The sequence below is a fragment of the Carassius gibelio genome, chromosome A2 (genome assembly GCF_023724105.1).
Source record: "Carassius gibelio isolate Cgi1373 ecotype wild population from Czech Republic chromosome A2, carGib1.2-hapl.c, whole genome shotgun sequence".
NCBI lineage: Eukaryota > Metazoa > Chordata > Actinopteri > Cypriniformes > Cyprinidae > Carassius > Carassius gibelio.
The window spans coordinates 18,931,696-18,952,957 of record NC_068372.1 but is presented as its reverse complement, the minus strand read 5'-3'; the positions used below and the strand labels follow the sequence as shown (position 1 = coordinate 18,952,957).

The window sequence follows — 21,262 nt, the reverse complement described above, 5'->3', positions numbered from 1 at the left end:
CAACAATACTGTATCGCCAGGCTTTAATTGTACTGCTCACAAAAATGATCTTCATGAACAGTAATGACCCATGAACATAACCAGGGGTTTATGCCTCTGAAGTACTCACAGGAAATGATCGTAGACTTAAAATGGACCACTCTGATGGTAATATGTAACCTTTCAACTCCTAAATCCTAGAATGATATTTACAAATCTCACAAGTAATGCTTTATTTATTGAATTACTTGAGAAAAAAGATGGATGATGTTAATAAAATATAATTAACATGAATTAAAGAGAATAACAATAATATCCTTTCATACATAAAACCTCATAATGTAATATAGCTTGTGGAACTTGATTCTCGGCATCCATAAACTAACGTATTTGCTCTTTTCTAAGTGCACCAGTTAGTCTCATTAGGAACGAGCTGGCTGCATCAGAAAAATAGTAAAGGCTCTATTGCGCTCTCTCTCTTAGTGAAGCAGTGTAATCTGATAACCAGGACACATCTAACCACACTATAAAAACCAACTCACTGATAGCAAAAAAGCCACACACAAACCAATACATAGGAGATTCCAAATGGGTAAGAATGGGCCTCTGCAACTTCTTCTTCTTTTGTTTGTGTGTTGTTTATCTGATGCTCTGATCTGTTGAAACTTTTATTTTTGAAAGGTTAATATGATGGGACGTATAACAATAAATGACCTTTTCTCTTGTTTTTTTCATAGTTGACTTGCAGGATGACTAAAGAAAGTGCAGAAATGACAAACATCTCCAAAGCTGAGTCGAAATCTAGACAACAGTCATTCGATAGTGCAATGGATGGAGACGAGAGCAACCAGATGTCTGCAAATGTATTGGAGGTACTCAGCTCATCTAAATTCACTAATTTATACAGAAATTATACATATACCTCTAACAAATTTGGGATCAAGATTTCGATAGTGTTTTTTTTTTCTTGCTTTGATTGCAAAATTACAGTGTCATGTGATCATTCAGAAATCCTTCTAATGTTGTTGCTCAAGTAACATTTCTTATTATCAATGTTGAAAACAGGTGTGCTGCTTAATATTTTTGTGGAAACAGTCATATGTATTTATTCAATTGAAGGTGTCCTTTGTAAATAAATGGATTAATTTCATATAATGCAATAGAAAATATTGGATAACTTTTCAGAGAGGGAGCATTCTGTGCCATGCCTTTCAGTTTCCCGTGTCTGATAGTACTGCGAGATGACAGCTTGTGCAGGTGGTCTAACGTTCCCCATGACTGAATTTTAAACGCAGTGGACTAAGCAAGGAAATGTAGTCGCTCTGGAAAAGCACACCAGGTACCTGGACATACGAGACAACACCGGTGCCAGCCCAATGCACTACGCTGCATCCATGGGACACTTTCGCATCATCAGACTAATAGTGCAGATCACTGGACAGCAAGGTAATAGAACCACACCTTTAGACATGTATTTTAGTTTGAATTAATGACAGAATACAAGTGTAAACTATTGCTGTAAAGAAGCTAAACTAAATCAAAATAAAAATCTCATTTTTGACACTGCAGAGCTCAATGCCAGGGATGAGGAGGGGAACACACCTCTTCATTGGGCTGTGCAGAAGGACCAGCCAGGAAGCTGCTCTCTGCTTCTGACTCTGGGAGCAGATCCTAACATCCTAAACAACAGCCAACAGTCACCGCTACATATGGCAGTCAGCATGGGTAAAAATTTCGTGTTAGAGGTAAGTCAGCCTAGTATTATATTATTATTGTCCATAGTTGTGTTTTTCATTGGAAGCAATATATTTAGCCTCTCTATGAAGATTACATAATTAAACTTTTGGTTTCAAAAAGCAACTTGTCTCGCATAAACAAACCGATGTGAACCTGGAAGGTGACATGGGAAACACGCCTGTCATTTTAGCTGCTTCTTTGGACAACCATGAGGCTCTGGTCATACTGGTAAGTTGGTTTGAATGGTTTGAAATATTCTCTGTTTTTTGATGAACAGCCATATGATCGATGTCTCTCTTTCAGTACAAACATGGTGCCAAGTTCTGCCGTCAGAACAAGCTAGGTCATTTTGCGATTCATGCTGCTGCTTTTGCTGGAGCTAAGAAATCCATGGAGGTCATTCTTCTGAAAGGTGAGATTTTGTATCACTTAACCGACTGTGTATTCTGAGCCCGAAACATTATATTAGTGCTTCGAGCCTAAAAACCAAGTGTCTTTTGTTTCTCATTTTCCACAGGAGAAGAAGTTGGTCTGTCTATTGACACCCATGTGAACTATGTGGATAAATCTTGCAGTAGTCCACTTCACCTGGCTGTACGTGGAGGAAATCTTGACATCATTAAACTCTGCATTGCATATGGAGCGAAAATTGACCAGCAGCAGGTAATGGAGGATTTTGTCCTTAAACAGACACCAACAGACAAAGTCTAATCAGGTAATTTGGTAACCTATTATTTTTTTATTTTACAGTGTGATAAATCCACTGCTCTCCACTTTGCATGTAGTCAAGGCGCCATTGAGGTTGTTAAAGTCATGCTCTCGGCTTATCATAAAGTGTGCGATCTTATCAACATCACTGATGGGGCCAACCAGACACCTCTACATAAGTACTTAAACTTTACCCACTAAACCTGACTGAACGAAACTAAACAAACCAGCGTATCTGAAAAATCTCTCCTTGTTTATTTTCAATTTGCAGAGCAGCCATTTTTGATCATTTTGAACTCTCTGAGTACCTTATATCACAGGTATGGCAACTGCAGTTGTTTGAAAGTGAAATGACTGTGCTAGTAAAATGAAACATGAAATTCTGAAAATTACTGTAAAGCCAGATAATATCGTTCCGCAGGGTGCTGACATTGATTTTGTTGACTGCAAAGGCCATTCTCCACTTCTTCTGGCAACAAGTTGCGGAGCATGGAGAACTGTCAATCTGCTCCTCTCCCATGGTAACCTTATTAAATGAACACCAATATTTATAGTTCATTATTATTTATAATAATTATTCTAATTATTGTGATAATTTTACATCTTATAACAGTTGTTCTCACCTTTCCCTTTTTGATTCCAAGGACCCCACTGTAGACAACAGTGAGGGTGACATTTTCCAACACCTTGTTGCACTTGTGATCCCAGTCAAAAAAATAGCCAGTCTTATAAAAAATGCTTTTGGAATCAATTCTGTGGTATCTGTGCTAACTGAAGACAAAAAAACTAAAACTAAAAACAAGTTAACAAAAGGATTGAATCCAAGATCTGGTGATAGCATAGAATACTGAGAGATTTCCACAAAAGGCCAGTCATTTTTGAACAGGAACACTGAATTAAATAAAGGATTTTCAGGCCCTCTGGTTAAGAACCACTGTCTTAATGTCTTATTTATTAGAAGCATCTAAATAATAATAAGAAATAACACTAACAAACTGGTCTATTTGGTTTGTAGGAGCTGATCTGAAGAAAAAAGACAAATCTGGATGCAACTTCTTGCATCTGGCCATCTTGCAGCCCAGGGGTCTGAAAAACCTGCCCACAGAGGTACTGCAGGTAAAACGCACAGGGCTTTAAGAGACCGTGCCCATGTTTCACTGAATAACTCGTTCTCACAGCGAAACATAAGCCACTGCTGCCCTCTACTGTTAGTTCCATTAAAAAGCGGTAGAAGATTGTGTGAAGTTGATTAAAGTCCCTTTGATTTCTCCACAGCACGAGAGTGTGAGAGAGCTTCTCAATGATGAGGATACTGAGGGCTGTACTCCTCTCCATTACGCCTGCAGACTGGGAATACCAGAGTCTGTGAAGAACATGCTGGGGTTAGAGGTCTCGCTGGATCAGAAGTCCAAACAGAAGAAATCTGCACTTCATTTTGCGGCCGAGTGAGTATGTTACTGTAAAGATTCGGGAATGGCAATAAGAAAACAGAAAAGTGCATTTGCATTTGCCAGTCTTCTCAAATAAAACTGAAGGAAAGCAGCAAATACATATTGTAGTAAGGTGCATTTTTTTTTGTTTCTGATGAGATATGGGAGGATTAACACATGCCACAGGCTTTTGGAGATGGTGACTGACACCAGACTGCTGAATGAGGGGGATGAGAAAGGACTGACCCCACTGCATCTGGCATCTCGCGGAGGTCACGTGAAAGTAGTCGAGCTTCTCCTACGCAGGGGGGCGCTGTTTCACAGGTACAAGCGCATGCACAATTCACTTTTTAGTGAAATCAAATTCAAGAACCCTGCTTTACACACTTTCAGTATGATGCTATTGAGCAATGTCAAATTTGCATGCATACTTTACTTATATGCTTTATGTTTAGTGACTATAGAGGATGGTCATGCCTTCATCATGCTGCATCTGAAGGATACACACAGACCATGGACACTTTGTTGACATCTAACATCAAACTTCTAAACAAGACTGATGGAGATGGGGTAGTTTGCCTAATTTGCTAAAAATTTCTGAAACAACTTGGTCACTGTAACAGATTTTTTGTTGTTCTTTGGAACCAACTGTAGGCTACTGCAAGTTGTTTATAGAGAATGTATATAAAGGTGTCAGTAAGAGTTTTTATATATATATATATATATATATATATATATATATATATATAGAGAGAGAGAGAGAGAGAGAGAGAGATTAAGAAATAAACTGAGGAAGGATATTGATCTCTTTTAGAACACAGCTTTGCATCTGGCTGCTAGAGCAGGTCATGTGGCAACAGTAAGACTGCTGTTATACAGAGGGGCCAAGATCCTCCTCAACAAGAATGATGCGTCTTTCTTGCATGAGGCAGTACATAACGGGAGGAAGGAGGTCACCAATACTGTGATCGAGAGTGACAGGTCAGCTTGGCCAATTTCTAGAAATGTTATAATGTGTTTCCCAGTTTCTTCACTTATCTCCTCTTTGTTGAATAAAGATGTGTAGAGGCGATGACAACGTACAAACCAAACTCATCCAAACGTTGCATTGTCATGGACATGATTGAGTTTCTTCCAGACTCCTTTAAAGTGAGTTTTCTACTGCCGCTTAAGCCTGACACTTAAATTGAAGGTTGAACCCTCTAACCAGCAGGGCATTGCATATTTCCCCAGCATCTTCTAGACTCCTGCATAAAGGAATCAGAGGAAGATGTTAACAGCACCAATTACTACGTAAGTTTCCTTTTGTACTGGATGCATAAGGTAACAACCTCTACAGCTAACGCTTTGTGTGTTCTCCAGATTGAGTACAATTTCAGGTGGCTTCAGCATCCACTGCAAAACCTTAAAAAGACAGGCATGAAAAAAGACAACACCTACAAACCTCTCAGTGCACTAAATGTGGGTACTTTACAAAACCTATGTTATAGCTGTGTTAGTTGTGAATGGCCACGTTCAGAAAATGTGTCTCCGCTACAGGCTATGGTGAATTTTAACCGTGTCAGTTTGCTGACACATCCGGTCTGCAAGAAATATTTGGAGATGAAATGGTAAGTGGAAACCTGAATCTCATATTTTGATATCTCAGCATCCCGAGCTAAAGAACGTTTTGTTCTACAGGAATGCCTATGGGATCAAAGCACATCTGCTCAATATGACGGTGTATGCGCTGGGGGTGTTTCCTCTAACGTATCTCATTGTGAACCTGAAGCCCACACTGGTCACTGCAAGAAATGTCACATCAGTCAACATGGTCTGCACGTCCCTGTACAAGGTACAATATACTAAAGCAGAGTTTCTCAAATAGAGTCGTGGAGGGCCACTGCCCTGCAGAGTTTAGCTCAAACCCTGATCAAACTCACTCACGTGTGATTTTCTAGGGATCCTGAAGACTGTGATGAGCTTGCTCAGGTGTGTTTGATTAGGGTTGGAGCTAAGCTCTTCAAGGCATTGGCCCTCCAGGGCAAGATTTGAGGAACCTTGTACTAAAGCAATTAATCAAGAAAGTCGAAGAAGAAGAAAAAACTACTATTACGCAACTTCTCTTTCTATACAGCAATCCTATGTAATCACAGCATGTATGTTCCTGGTTCTTGCAATGAATATGTATGCAGTTGGGAAAGAGATCCTGCAAATAATTCAACAGGTTTGTTTATATTTCCAGTCTTACCTGTATGTAGTCAAATAAGCAAGCAAGCAACTGAATGGACCGTCTTGCGGAAATGTTTGATCTGCAGAGTTGATACTGATCAAACCAATAACTGCATGTAACCGGTTAGATTTTTATATTATATTTTCTAAAAATTATGATCCTACGCAAAAGACGTTCTTAATTAATAACGCGTTATAATCTCAGCGATCACCAACACAACATAAATGGTCAATAATGTACACAAAACACAATTATAGACATAAACATGGATTTTATCTAACATTTACTAACCTTTTGCATAGAAGAACTCCATCATTGTGGTAAAATTAAGTTATATGCCTACCCCAAGTTTAGTCGACGTGTGTTTTGTCAAGTTTACATGTTTCGAGATTCTGAATAATCTAGATGTCATCAACATTTTGGCAAGATGTGGAAGTTTCTTTCAATTTCTCTCGCAATCTTCTAATTGGTCAGTTGAGTAACGAGAAGAGCGACACGCCTGAGTTACAGTGTAATAACAATACTAATAAAGATGATGGTAATGCATAAAGTGCAATGTAATATAATTTTGAGGATGCTAATCTTATCAGTTGACAGCTTCACCACTTCATGTGCTTGAAAAAATCTGCAATTAAATGTACTGTGAGCCTATTAATTTAAACTGTCTTGTCTTTCTTTGCAAGCGGGTGAATTATTTGCAGGATCTGTCTAACTACATGGACTGGGGCGCTGCGATCTGTTCTCTGGTGTTTGTGGTGCCGCTGCTGCTGAACGTGAAGAGTTCCTGGCACTGGCAGGCTGGAGTACTGGCAGCTCTGGCCTCCTGGATGAATCTCCTCCTCTATCTCCAGCGGTATTGGCCTGCTAGAGGGACTAATACATCCAGAGAGCAGAAGCACTTCATACAATCTTCAAAGTCTTCTCTGTGTCTCTCATGTCTTTAGGTTTGAACGGATCGGTATTTATGTGGTAATGTTTCGGGAGATCTCACGGACGCTCCTGAGCATTATTTTGCTGTTCTTTTACTTGATATTGGGATTTGCATTGGCCTTCTATGCCTTGATGATCGAACAGGTGTGTATGTAACTGTTACTTAATGATAATTACGGTGAACTTAATAAAAGACTAATATTACAAGTTGTGGACATTTTGGAACACTAGCTTGAATGTTTAGCTGTATTGGTTAAGTTTAATACATGAATTAATTTTGCAGCAACATTTCGGGAGGATTTTCCTGTCACTGCTGCAGACCTTCGTCATGATGGTGGGAGAAATCAACTACCAGGACAATTTCTTGAAACCCTTCCTGCAAGGAGACCTTCCTTTCCCCCTTTTGACATTGGCAATCTTCGTTTGGTTTGTCTTACTTGTGCCCATTCTTCTCATGAACCTTCTGGTAAGTCCTAAAGAAAATAAGATCTGAATTAAATATCTTAAAAGTTCCACTATTACATATTAACCTCCTATATTTTGAGTTCAGATTGGTTTGGCTGTCGGTGACATAGCAGAGGTTCAGACAAATGCATGTTTGAAGAGGATTGCAATGCAGGTAATTCAGCACCAACACACTAATACTGTGTCCTAATAATAAGAATATTTTCCCCCCTCTAAAAGCAATTATTTGTTGTCCTTCTACTCCACAGATTGAACTTCACACTAATCTAGAAGAGAGGCTTCCCTATTGGTTTATGAAACGGGTGGACCAGGTCACCGTCAGAGAATTCCCAAACAAATGCTTCAGTGGAAAGGTCAGACAGCACAACACAATAATGATAAGATAATTTCATGTTTCAAAGGGCAAACCAACTTTAATAATTGTGCGGTATATGGTAAAACAATGCATGCTTTCAAATAACAGAATCAAACTCCAACATATAAAGCTATATAAAGCATTTTATGAAAAATAAAATAAAATAAAAAAATGCAGTTACGTTCCATCACTCGTTAAGGCAGATTTAATTTGTTTGTGAACAGAAAAGATGGTTTTTCTGTGGGAATGAGGTGAGGAAGTCCAGGACCCGTCTCAGTCCTACAATCTCCCAGTTAACTCCACTGGAACGGGAGCTAACCAAACAGAAATACAGGTAACACCAATCTGACGCAAAACTTCTTCAGCCAAATTTAAGTGAAGCAGTTCCTGAATCAAACCCAGAATACCTTAGCCAGGGTAAAACCATATTTAATTCTTGACAGGAATAAAATCTAAGCTGTAAGGGATGCAAGTAGTGCATTCAGTGAAATGTACTGTTGTTTAACAACATATCGATTGTTCAGCTGATAGACAAAAACTTCATAAAACAGTTTTGTAAGGTGTGATTTTCATCTACAGTACATTTAATTTATCTTGACCGTGTGCTGTGAATCTTCTCAGGATGAGGGAGATGTCAGATTCCATGGAAAAGCAACACAACCTGCTAAAGCTTATAGTGCAGAAGATGGAGATCAGCTCTGAGGCAGAGGAACATGACGGACCCCCAGTCTTTCAAGAACTGAGAGAGAAACTCCTCAGTAGGAGCAAATGGGGTCCACTGCTCAGGGCAGTGACCGCCAGAAAGAAGGGAGTCTGCAAATTCATGAAAACGTCATGAACAAGCCATTGTTTGAACAGAGTCGTTATATTTACTCATAAACTGTGATGATGTGGCTCATATTTCTCAGTGTGACCTTGCTTCTGTACAACTAACAACCAAGGCTGAAACCAAATCCCAAGCATCTAGCATTGTGTCTATAAGGAGTGTGTTAAATGTTACAAGTTTGACCATAAATGAAACTGAAGACATGTTTTATTAATGAAAATCATTGTACATTGGTTTTGTTCATTAATAAATTGTGGGGATCATGTGAATCAGAAATGCTTACTTGCACAGTTCAGTTTTTTTTATTTACGAATCAGTCACAGTTCTTCAGAGCAGATGATTTACTATTTGTTATCAATTAGTATCGGCATAAAAAATGTAAAATAATAAATTTGACCTTTGCATCTAAAAAATAACAAACAACAACAACAACAACAACAAAAATGCTAGCGAGTTTTCCCCAACCTCGACAGAATATCCACTGCTACAGTATGTCAGACTATCAGTCCTATGAGTTTAGATGCAGAGACAAATTTAGGACTCTTTGGTCTTTTTGGTCTCTCCCTTCATCGTCATTCTCTTCCTCTTGACTCCAGTTTGCTCTGTTGAGATACATAACTTTTAAGTATCACAAGGTTCATGCTCGAGCTGCAGGAATCTCACACGGAATATGAAATAGGCTTCTGACCTTTGCCTGTAGTTTTATTTTGCTCCTCTCTCTGAGCTGACTGCCTTGCAGAATGTGAGGAGGAAGAGGAGTCAGGGAGCTCCTTCCTCTGTCTGTGACCCTCCAGCATGCCTATCTCCTGGGCTTTTCCTAGAGAGAGGAGTGTGGTTTAGTTTAGAAGGCCGGAGAGCACTATTTTAATGTCTGTATTTAATTTAAAAAGAACCACTTTTAATTTATTTTACTGTCTGTTTTGATGAGGATAATTCTGTGTCATGTATACTACATCCAGAGACAGAGATGCATTTAGAGAGCATAAAACACAAATCACAAAGCTTGTTAGTTTAGTTAGCCATGCATTCTGGTAGCACTGCAGCCAGCTTCATTTGGTCAAGGACATTAAAAAGCAACAGCTAACCAATTTAGTTATTCCGCATTATGAAATTCACAATAGTCTGCCAAGTATGTTACACTGTCAAAGTCCAGAAAAGTATGAAAGACATCATAAGAATAGTCCATCTGCCATCTGTAGTTCAACCGTAATGTGAACACTGTTTGCGAAGAAAACTAAATTAACGACTTTATTCAACAATTCTTTGTCAACAGTCTCTCCACATCACTCAAACTGCCTACACTCTTCTGTGTCAGCCGCACCACAAGGACGTGCTGTTTTCTTTCAAATCAAGGCATAAATACACGTAGAAACAGCGCATCTTTGTGGCGTAGCTGACACAGAAGAGCACACACAGCATACGGTGATATGGAGAGAGACAGAGGAGACTTGTTGACAAAGGAATTGTTGAATAAAGTTGTTATTTTTGTTTTCTTCACTTACAAAAAGTATTCTGGTCGCTTCATAATGTTACGGTTGAACTACTGATGGCAGATGGACTATTCTGACGATGCTTTTCATATTTTTCTGGACTTTGACAGTGCAACTTGAGTAACTTTGGCAGTCTATGGGACAGTCATAAACCTCTTGGTTTTCATCTAAAATATCTTAAATTGTGTTCCGAAGACAAATTAAGCTTTTTCGGGTAAGGAACGACAGGGGTAAGTGATTAATGACAAAATGTTCATTTTGGGGTGGAGTAACCCTTTAATAATGATCAACATAAATTAAAAAAATAGAGTTGAGGTAAAAATATTACTCACTCTAAACTCCACATATTTTGGTATAAAAGAGTAGAGCATTGTTAGTTTTAGCAAACGAGCCTCAACACACTCCTGTAATGATTGGATTTGAAATAAAATCAAAGATCACTCTCAGTTCAAGCAAAATTACAGACTGCAGAGCTGCCACATCCCCAAAAAGGATGAAACTCATTTATTTAGGTTCAGATTATTTTACAAAGTACAAGGTTCCTTGAATGGTAATAAATCAGTTATATTATTTACTCCGATTCTCATCAGCTTATTTAGTAATAACATTACAACTAAAAACAACATTTGTTGTCTTACATGCAAAAATGAGAAAAAAATAAACAAAACATTTTCATTAATTAACATTAATAAAAATTGCATATCAGTACATTGAATCTAGCACTCTAACAGCATTTACAAATATGTTTAACAAATTAATAAGACAAGTTGCTATAAGGTTACATACTCCAATTTCACACTCCACACAGTTGGTAAAATCATGCACAATGCACAATCCTCTTTCTCCTTTCAGCCCAAAGCACTACTGAAAATGCTATGTGCATTCATGAAGACACTGTAACACAAAGTGCTTGCGGAAAGAAAAACTACTCTCACATTATGGTCCCAAATACAAGTAAAATGACACATATTCTGTGTAAGATACTGACAGTACCCATTTATAAATATATAAACAAAAAATTGTTCAGAAGCAAAAGTCTAAAAATGAAGAAAGTAAAAAACAAATGCAATGTACAGACATCTGAAAGATAGTACTAACATTGTTTGAGCTCAAGTTTGTGCAGAAAGGGCTCCATTATCTTAATTGTGTTCCAATCGCAGCAGTTGTTCCTTACCATTTACGGTTATAGATTTTAACTGTCCATCTTCTTCCACTTCCACACGTTCCTGTCCATTCTCGATGATTCTACAGAAACAACAGCACATCTATCAATTACAGGGAAATGTTGCTTATATATTGGTTTGACGTTGCTTTTATATCTCAAACCTATCCACCTTATTTTGTAACATGACTGTAAGCTATTTCATGTGCATGTGTGAGACTTCTGATTCATTAGATGGCATAGGTAGACAATTAGAAAAAAAATAAAAGTGCAGTAAATGGTGAAAAATTAATACAATACATAATAATAAACTATATGCAAAAAAGAAAATAAATACCAGGTTGCAGTCTCAAGCAGCATAATGAGCTGTTCTGTACAGCTAAAAATGACTAAAAGCAGATGATACCAGAACCATAGAAAATATGTTAAAAATAAAATTGATAAATTACAACTCTGGAAAGAGGTCTACCTTTTTGTAGTGATTTTCCTGCCATTGATGAATTTAGTGGAGGTTGACACAGAGCGGAAGGCGCCCATGCTTCCACCACCTCCACCTCCTCCAAATGAAGTTGAAGAGAAAGAAGTAAATCCACCTCCTCCCATAAGCCCAAAGGGAGAGAAACCTAATGAAAAAAAAAAAAAGTAAAGAAAAAAAGAAATACTTTGGCACAAAAAAAAAATAAAAAAGTTGACATTTGACTTCTAGTACAAGTTTTTGATTTATTTTGGAACTGGTTTTTCTCTTTATTTTGAGCAGTTTGTGTTTACACTTTTACATTAATTGAAAAGATTTTGAATTGAAGCACAAACACATTTGTAACATCTGACCTGCATCAAAAGATGAAAATCCTGCCCCAAAAGGTGGGAATCCCCCAAAGCCCCCAAAGAAGGACCCTCCTGTTCGGCTCCTGCTCATGCCCCGCTGGTGGTGGTGGTGTTGGTGATGGTGGTGATGTCGACCGCCACCAAAGAAGTCATTGTCAAATGGATCGCCACCTAAAAATGTAAAGAATGTAGCTTTTATAGACCTTATGTAGCTCCGCCCCTTTTCAGTGTTGTGTTTGACGTCTCCTGTCTTCCAGATTGTATTTCCACAGCATGAAGGTAAAACCTTACAGATTTATGAATGAACCGCTCATTTTAAAAGCTTCACGATCTATTTGTTTATGACATCTGTTTCAAACATTACAATGCTCATGATACATTTTTGACTCTACATTAAGTAAATCCAATTCACCATCTAATGACTCTTCAACAGCAATGCTATAGAAAAACACTAAGTTACTGCAAAAACTGAAGTTCAATTACAAAATTCTGAAGTAATTCTTCTCTGGCACATAAGGTCTATGGAATTGCGTGAGAAAATCTACTTTGCCAATGAAGGCACACACACACAAAAAAAAAAAAAAAAAAACACGGTAAATACAAACTCACCAAAGAATTCGGCAAATGGATCTTGCCCACCAAAGAATTCCCTGAATACATCCTCTGGATTGCGGAATGTGAAAAAGTGGTCATTATTAAAGTGTCCTCTTCCTCCTCCTGTCCAAATGAAGAAAAAAGTGACAGGTTCAAACATAACAGACTTGGCATATTGTCATATCCTTTATATACTTATATTTATTACAAAATAGGAATTAATTAGGATCAAACACCATATCATTAAAAATCACTGTAGGATGCAATTTACCTCCACCTCCACCTGGAGTTAAGCCTTCTTTTCCATATCGATCGTACAAGTTCCTTTTGTTTGCTGAAGGAGAGTAAACCAAGAGTTAAGCAATGTTCTCATAGTTAAGCAAAAATACTAACATAAAATGTGAAAGACCATATAAATCGTTTTCACGGCAGCTGTCAGTAACCTGGTAATTATATTACTCATGCACCAGCCCTAATTCACACCTTGAAAGCACCAGACACAGTGGCTGCAGTAAAATCAAGCATTATTCATTTTTTTTAATTTGAAAAATGTTTATCATAAAACGCAGCGGCTACAATTGCTGAACACAACCCCTCTTTATAAAGGAGTGTCTCAAAGTCTGTCCAAGACAAATAAGGCTTTGTTTAGAAAAAATAATTCAATACTTTCTCTCGCAATTATATCAATGGGTAATTATGGTTTATAAATTGCAGGCATCAGGCAGCTACTAATATGCAGGACATTGAAAACACTTTTGAATGTGCACTCTCGTTTTACTTTCACTTTCAAGATTCGCAACACACAGGCTCTATACTACGGGGCGGCAGTAGTACCACACATTTTACAAGATTCGATTTTTCTCATTGGTGCTCAGGATCTACAAATCATTCGCCATTGTCCTCTCAGTTATCTCTCCTTCCTCTATGTATGTGGTAAGTGAACTTTCAGGTACTGTAATATAACAGTCTACCGCTAGCAAGCGGCTAACCATGTCTCTTTAGTGGCTCAGTATAATGCGTTATTTGTTTTCCGTGCCTTTCTGCATATGGATTCACTGTAGACATCGTCAGATGCCAGTTTGGTAGACATTGCCCAAACCCATTTGATATAGCTCATTTAAAACTTTAACTGTTACTGCTAGCACAATTTTTAGAAAGGCTCAACAGGCTCAAGGATTTCTTTCAGGCCATTATATTATATTTTCAAAGGTAAAAATATATATTTTGAGGTAAATATCTTAAATGAAAAGCCGTAAATGAGCATTTTGTTTTTATTAGCCTTTTAAAGTTCCTTATGTTAGGACTTACCATCTGAAAGGACTTCATAAGCCTCTGAAAGCTCTTTAAACTTCTTTTCTGCCTCATCCTTGTTATCTGGATTCTTATCTGGGTGCCACCTGAGAGCTAGTTTCCTGTAACTACAAAAGAAATACATGATGGAGTGATAAATAAGACAAGACGGGCAGAATACCACATTTAACACAAGCAAAAAAATCATTAATGCTTCTATATTCTACATTTGAATTACTTTTACATGTTAAAAAGGAAGCAATTTTTAGGGATATTAATAGGACTAAATGAAACCAAAGATGAAGCTTACGCTTTTTTGATTTCATCTGGAGATGCATTTCTCTGCACCCCTAGAACATGGTAATAATAGTCATCCATGGGCACCGACTTCAATGGCTGGCAATCAGAAGGTGGATAAACAAAAATATAAGAATTATTAGCACAATTCTGCAGGCACTATGACTTTATAAATCATACAGTTTAATATGGTGCATGAATTTCTAAGTCCTTTAAATGTTTAAGATCAAAACTTAGCTGAAAAACCTGTTGTATTCAATCTTACTGTGAAATCTTTATTGATTTTTATCAAATAAATATATGAATAACTTCTTTACTGTTATTACTATTTAAAGATGAATATTTACAGGACTGAAGCAACTTTATTTGATTATCCACAGAATTTTTTTTTTTTTTGAAAAATCATGTTAAAATGTGAATTTCCAAATATGATACAATGAGCTTTTGAATAATATTTTTCTGTACACCTCTCAATCACTGCATTGTTTCATGTCATGATGAGTTTGTTTACACACAACACACATTTTCAGTGCTGGTAGAGGAGGACACGTGCAAAATAAGAGACAGCAACGTGCTTTGGATGTCACATTGCCATTACCCCATTAACACTATGATAAAATACATTTATGAACAATTATTTTTGGTGCATTGCAAATAGACAGCCACTAAAATAGACTGAATAAAAACAACAAAGGCATAGTTCACCTACAAAAATGAAAGAAATTTTGTAGCCTAATGTTTTGCTTATTCTTTTGTTCTTCCAAACCTGTATGACTAACATTCTTCAGTGGAACACAAAAGAAAATGTCTGGCTGAATGAAAGTCTCTGTAACCATTCGCTTTCATTTTTGAACAAAACATGCAATCAAAGTGAATAATGATTGAGGCGGCCATTCTGACAAATATCTATTTTTGTGTTTCGCAGAAGAAAGAAATCATGCAGGTTTGGAAGAAAATAAGGGTGAGTAAATTAACACAGACTGTTCATGTCCGGAGGAACTCTCTCTTTGAAGCTTCTCTAGTTCAACAAGCTAGCCAACTACCAACAATATTAATAAATCCCATTAATACCTTCCTGACACTGAGATAAAGTTGGTTTGATGTTGGATATTAGACAGATATTCAGCCTTGAAAAACTTTAAAAGATCATTAAAGATTTAGTATAATGGCAAAAAACGTGCTTTGTTTAAATTGTTTTTAAATGTTGAAGAGAACACACTGAGTTGTGTATGTGTCTTTTTCTGCCTTGATGTATGGCAACTCAGTTTTACAACGTTATGGCACAGGATAGGGGCCATCTACAAAGTTCAAAACGGAGAGAAAAAAATATTAAATGGTTCCACATCCAAAAGCTTAACTGTTGAAAAAAAAAAAAAAAAAACCCTGTACACAAAAGACCTTGAAATGCACACGCACAAACACTCATCTCTCATTTGCTAAACAACAAATGCTAGGTATTGTAAAGAATAATAATTATGTTATTAAGAATTATAATATTTTAATTTTGGAACAAAATAGATAAATACATTCACATTTGGCATTCAAAGCTGTTACTAAATCCTAAATTAAACGATTTAAGTTTTAATATCATACGTGATACAGATTAAATGATAACAAGATTGTAATGTAATAAATGTATGTAAAATACATATAGACTTCCATCCCAAATCCTGATTTACATATGAGAGTAAAATCTGCATGGAGATGTTCTTCTAGGACACAGTAACTGTAGGGATGCACGATTAATCGAATGTGATTAATCGTGATTGTCATGTGCATTTAGTCAGTAAAGTCGGTTCTGTGATTAGCAGTAAATCTCAATCACCTGCTTTCATTTACTTTATTTCATTTAGTTATCTGACAAGCTATGCAAAATCATGTTCATAATCGCAGATGATATAATTGTAGGATTATGAAATCGTCTGCGATAATGATATGTTTGTGTATCTGGGAAGTCGTGGCCTAATGGTTAGAGGGTTGGACTCCCAATCGAAGGGTTGTGGGTTCTAGTCTCGGGCCGGACGGAATTGTGGGTGGGGGGAGTGCATGTACAGTTCTCTCTCCACCTTCAATACCACGACTTAGGTGCCCTTGAGCAAGGCATCGAACCCCCAACTGCTCCCCGGGCGCCGCAGCATAAATGGCTGCCCACTGCTCCGGGTGTGTGCTCACAGTGTGTGTGTTTGTGTTCACTGCTCTGTGTGTGTGCATTTCGGATGGGTTAAATGCAGAGCACAAATTCTGAGTATGGGTCACCATACTTGGCTGAATGTCACTTCACTTTCTTTCTTTCTTCACTTTCTATCTTCTCAGTGAACTACGGCTCTGTTTAGTAAATGCTGCTCCATCTGAGAGCATGTGAAAATACCACATTTAATAACGTTTCAACTCCAGATTCACTTCATAACATCAGTCAAGCGTTTAAAATAAACCCTTTTGTGAGATGATGTGGCTTCTTGAACAGAATAATTAAGGCACACAATAGTTCTTTGTATTCTAAACAGTGATAAAGCCTATGTCGAGTAGCTTTTCATATAATTTATTATGATGAAAATTGTAATAAGAACTTAAAAAAAAACAATAGTCGTGCGTTTATTAGTCACGCTAAATGAATGAAAGCAGTTAAATCGTCTGTTTATTCAGCTGCAGAGATTCAGGCATTTCAGCGCAAGAGCGCCCTCTGGCCTTTGGATGGAGATTTACTGCTGACCACAGAACCGTGCTTCAATGAAAGATACACATTACAATCACAGCTTCTGCCTAATCGCGATGTGATGCCTTTGCGATTTGTGCAGCCCTAATAACAAGTCACCTTTTGAAGCTGAAAATTGAAGCTGACTGTATTGATTTTAAATTAATTTATTAAAAGTTTGAATTTCAACTTAAAAACCCTTAAGTATTTTTCTCTAGGGGGCAGTAATACTGGAAAATCAATTGAAGGCTTCACAAGCTTTTCTTGAATGTCAATAGCATGAATTCTGCATCTCCTTTGACAATGGAAACAACTGGAAAATGTTCTTTGAGAAATCTGTAACAAGACATAACCTTTGAAGTTGAGACAAGCATGTATTTATTTTAAACTAACTGATGTACTGGTTTCATTTTTAATAGTATGTGTTCTATTATAGTCCTGTGGCTAAAACCACCATCAAAAAAAGTTTGTTTAATCTGTAACAAGTCACATACTATGATGTCTATTTCTTTTAAATGGATTTATTTATTGATTTAAACAGTTTTTTCCTATTATTCATATATTTATAAATCGTAATAATATAATAACAACCACTACAACATATCTTGTTTACATGTTTCTTATTTAAATTCAAGTGAGCGTTATAAGTGTATTTTTCTGGGTATCAAAGACCTTGATACATAAATGTATCTTGTTTGGTTAACAGTAAGAAATGGTTTTATCCTTCCACACAGTGTTTATAGACGGTCCCTACCTGGCCTAAGGCACCACTGAGCGTTACAACATATCGAGGAGGATTAAAACAAATAAACTGCGATGGGTTTTCAGTTTTACGTTCTAAAACTTGTCAGATTAAGCAATTTTTACACAAATATACTTATCCACTAAGAATGTATTGATGTTTTCGAGGCTGAATATCGTATAATTTCCAGCACCAAACGAACTTTATCTGTCTTCCAGACTGAATAAAAGCTTAATCATTTTTTATCATACACTTTCAACAGACCAAAAAAAGGGATATATCTGAATAGTGATATAACTTGCTGTTATTCATTTTTCGACCTGGCAACCTTGGCATCTTTTAGATGAGCTAGCCAGCTAGCATCAATGCTATGAGCGGGCGAGCAGGTTTTATTATTATTTATCTAAAGAAGCAAAGCTCTACCCTAAGCCTGGACACATATTTAACGCTTAACATACCTTGTATTTTCACTGCCAGAGGCAGCTGCTCTGTTTTTGGCTCGCTAACCTCTGCCTGTGCGACGCTGTATCGAACTGATGTGACAAGCAGCAACGAAGCGTCCGGAAATAACACGAATCTTCTAGGTTTTTTTGCTAGATTTGACGTCACGTCCTGTTTGAGTAATTCGCTTTTGGCTCCAGTCTTTCTGAGGAGATAAATCATTTTAGTGGACGAGTTTGACAGCTGTTAAAAACACATACAAATGATTTAAACAAACAATTTATAGAACAAAGCCAGAAACAACGACAACAAAAAGAGTTTATTAAACCATTTATTCAAAAAAGCCAGTGTTTATTCAGGAAGTTTTCTGATCCTAATATGACCACACACGCATGTATAAACGATATAATTAATCCACGGGCCGGAGAGCTGATATCACATGCTTCTGTACTACAAACTACAAATTAAATGACGTTATCCCTATATTTATTTTTAGTTGTCTTGTGATTCCTTGGCGACGTTCTGGGCTCCTCTGCTGGCAGCGTTCAGTCGTTGATGAGTTATAGGCTAGATCACAGTGTCAGTAATAACTCTCTAATAGCCTTATAAAAAAACAAGAATGAAATAAACATAGGCTAATTACATTAATGAATAATAAAAAAACGTAAATAGAAAGACTAGCATACTATATTAACATAACTTTAATAGAGTTGAAGATTATTAATGCCAGATTTTAAAAATGACATTTGTAGTGTGTGGCATGAGGAGCACCTCTGATAGAACCAGGTGCTGGTCTTAAGCCTTGTCACTGTCATTCATCTGTTTCCAATTAATCTAAGCCTGTTAGCAGTTCAACAACAAGTGCCATTTCCAGACCCATCAGTTAGAGTCCATATGCAGATAGTCAGTGGCTATCCTGTTTCAAATAAAAAAATATGAATGGGAAGTTCCTTTGGCATTAATCCAGGAATGTGGTGCTACTGTTAGGATAATATCAGAAGTTAATCTTCCCAGTTACAACTAAATTTATTGCCAATTTTAGCATCAGTAGCCTAGGAAAATAACTGGCTTGGTGACAATGTAATTTTGGTAATGGGAATTTGCATATATACTGATAAATGGGCATGATAAGATGTAGATATGATAAGATATGATGAAGGTGCAGCAATTAGCTACTAACTCCAGTCTCTTTTATCTCTCTCTCTCTCTCTCTCTCTCTCTCTCTCTCTCTCTCTCTCTCTCTCATAGCTGTTTCTGTAATGAGGAAATGCTGTTTCATGTTAGTTACACATCCAGGTACTGCTGTCCTGCTGTGCGGGATGCAGAAGTTTGTCCATTGGAGCCTGTTAAAACAACAAGGAAACCTTGACCTGTTAGATCACAGCCATACATTCTACCATTTCTCTCTCTCCCTCTGTCCAATTTGTCCCCTCAGGATGGTATGTCTAATTCTATCCATGGTTATTAAATAACAGTTCATGAGAAGGCAGAATCAGAGTCAGGTTGAATAATCGATCATGCCGCTCTTGCTGCTATAAATAGAAGTGGGCTAAGTGCTTCATCAGGGATGGAGAGGTCTGTGAAAAAAGACTCATCGCTGTGCACAAGGTTCAATGCCTTCAAAAGTAAAATCAAGAGATAAGTGATAAGTCAGATTTGTTGCTTGATGAGTGATATTTACATATTATAGGTTATTTGGAGGAATGTCATCACACATAGTCACTGGCTCTAAAGGAGCAAAGTCTAATCTTAAGTGTTTATTGCATGGCAGAGGTGAGATGCGAGTTTGACTGGCTTTAAAGTCATTAGCACCTGAACACGTACACTACCTCACCTCACCACTTGAGGGCTTCACAAGACCTCAGACATCTGACAGACAATCATATTTATTAATCACTGAACTCTCAAGCTTGGGTTGTCTCTTTTCCAGCACATTCTGGTAGACAGTATGACCAGAGAGGCTTCTGAATTTAAAAGGCAATATTATTGCCATTTAAAATAACTGTTTCTGTTTTAATTTATTGTAATTACTTAATTATTTACATAATTTATTCTTGTGATGGAAAATCTGAAATTATAGCAGCCATTTCTCCAGGCTTCAGTGTCACACGAGTCTTCAGAATTCAATGTCATCAATGTTGAAAACCATTGTACTGCTTATTTATTTTTGTCGAAACTGTAATACTTTTTTTTCTTTTTTAAATAGCATGTTTGAATCTTTTGTAACATATTTGCCTTTATTGTCATAGATCAATTTAATGCAACTAACACTTTCCTTCAAAAGCAAAACAAACAAACACAATATGGTGATGTATGTGTTAATGAAATAGTTTTCTTGTCATTTGAAGTGTTGCAAATACAAATTGTACATTAATGTTGTATTAAATAATATGAACTTCATGAATGATTCTCTTTGTTCTTATTCAATATTTTATGCTCATTCACTTGCTGCAGGAGGAAATGATGAGAGAAGTTCTGCTGTTAACAGACAGCCTCAGATACATGCATTAAATTAACTGTACAGCCACATTCACATATATGGGTCTCACATATCTGAGAGTCAAGATTAAACTCTGCTCTGTGCTGTGAAAGACTAATGAGGTTGAATTAATGTTTTTCTTTTCTTTTTTTTTGTCCCACAGAGGAGTGGGATTCAGTTTTGTTCATTTTCATTTTCATTCCGTTTTGACATGTTCATGAAAACATATCTTCACTTTTCAGGTTTAAACAAATGAACAGCTGATGACTAATTCCTGTTTTGTGCCCCAACACAGCATTTCACCAAGCAGGACAAGGATAATACAGTTTATGTGCACAAACCATATCTTTATGTGTATTTTATCAGTCAATTACACGGTGGCCATACATCAAAATGCGCATAACCTTTGTGCACAGAAGGAGATAGAATTCATGAAAAGGCTGCAGCTGTGACTGAATGAAATGGATTAATCAACTATACACAAGATCTTGTGGTGTTCCACAGGAATCCCCTTTTATCTTCCCTTTACAAGTCACTACACGCATGTTCCTTCCAGAGAGCTTACAAGATACAGCTCACAGTTTTCCATTAGTCATTCAGAGTCACAA

General features: G+C 37.1%; 2 protein-coding genes across 2 annotated transcripts; one reads left to right on the top strand and one right to left on the bottom strand.

Annotated features, from left to right (window-relative positions):
* The first annotated feature begins 621 nt into the window (after positions 1-621).
* On the top strand, positions 622-8,831 carry trpa1a (transient receptor potential cation channel, subfamily A, member 1a). Its single transcript, XM_052617412.1, has 26 exons — positions 622-851; positions 1,275-1,425; positions 1,549-1,724; positions 1,837-1,944; positions 2,020-2,128; positions 2,234-2,379; positions 2,467-2,603; positions 2,696-2,744; positions 2,846-2,945; positions 3,440-3,540; positions 3,700-3,869; positions 4,014-4,178; positions 4,310-4,424; positions 4,669-4,835; positions 4,913-5,003; positions 5,088-5,147; positions 5,217-5,464; positions 5,535-5,688; positions 5,971-6,060; positions 6,750-6,919; positions 7,011-7,140; positions 7,280-7,462; positions 7,547-7,615; positions 7,710-7,814; positions 8,041-8,150; positions 8,438-8,831. The coding sequence occupies exons 1-26, from the start codon at positions 729-731 to the stop codon at positions 8,652-8,654; spliced, it is 3,444 nt and encodes a 1,147-aa protein (XP_052473372.1). The 5' UTR covers positions 622-728; the 3' UTR covers positions 8,655-8,831.
* LOC128029676 (dnaJ homolog subfamily B member 6) lies at positions 8,832-18,356 on the bottom strand. Its single transcript, XM_052617406.1, has 10 exons — positions 18,193-18,356; positions 14,314-14,399; positions 14,022-14,131; positions 12,985-13,047; positions 12,729-12,836; positions 12,123-12,290; positions 11,764-11,917; positions 11,307-11,377; positions 9,331-9,459; positions 8,832-9,244 (listed from the first exon to the last, which is right to left on the bottom strand). Exons 2-10 carry the CDS (start codon positions 14,379-14,381, stop codon positions 9,177-9,179), a joined length of 939 nt encoding a protein of 312 aa, XP_052473366.1. The 5' UTR covers positions 14,382-14,399; positions 18,193-18,356; the 3' UTR covers positions 8,832-9,176.
* Between the last annotated feature and the right edge of the window lie 2,906 nt (positions 18,357-21,262).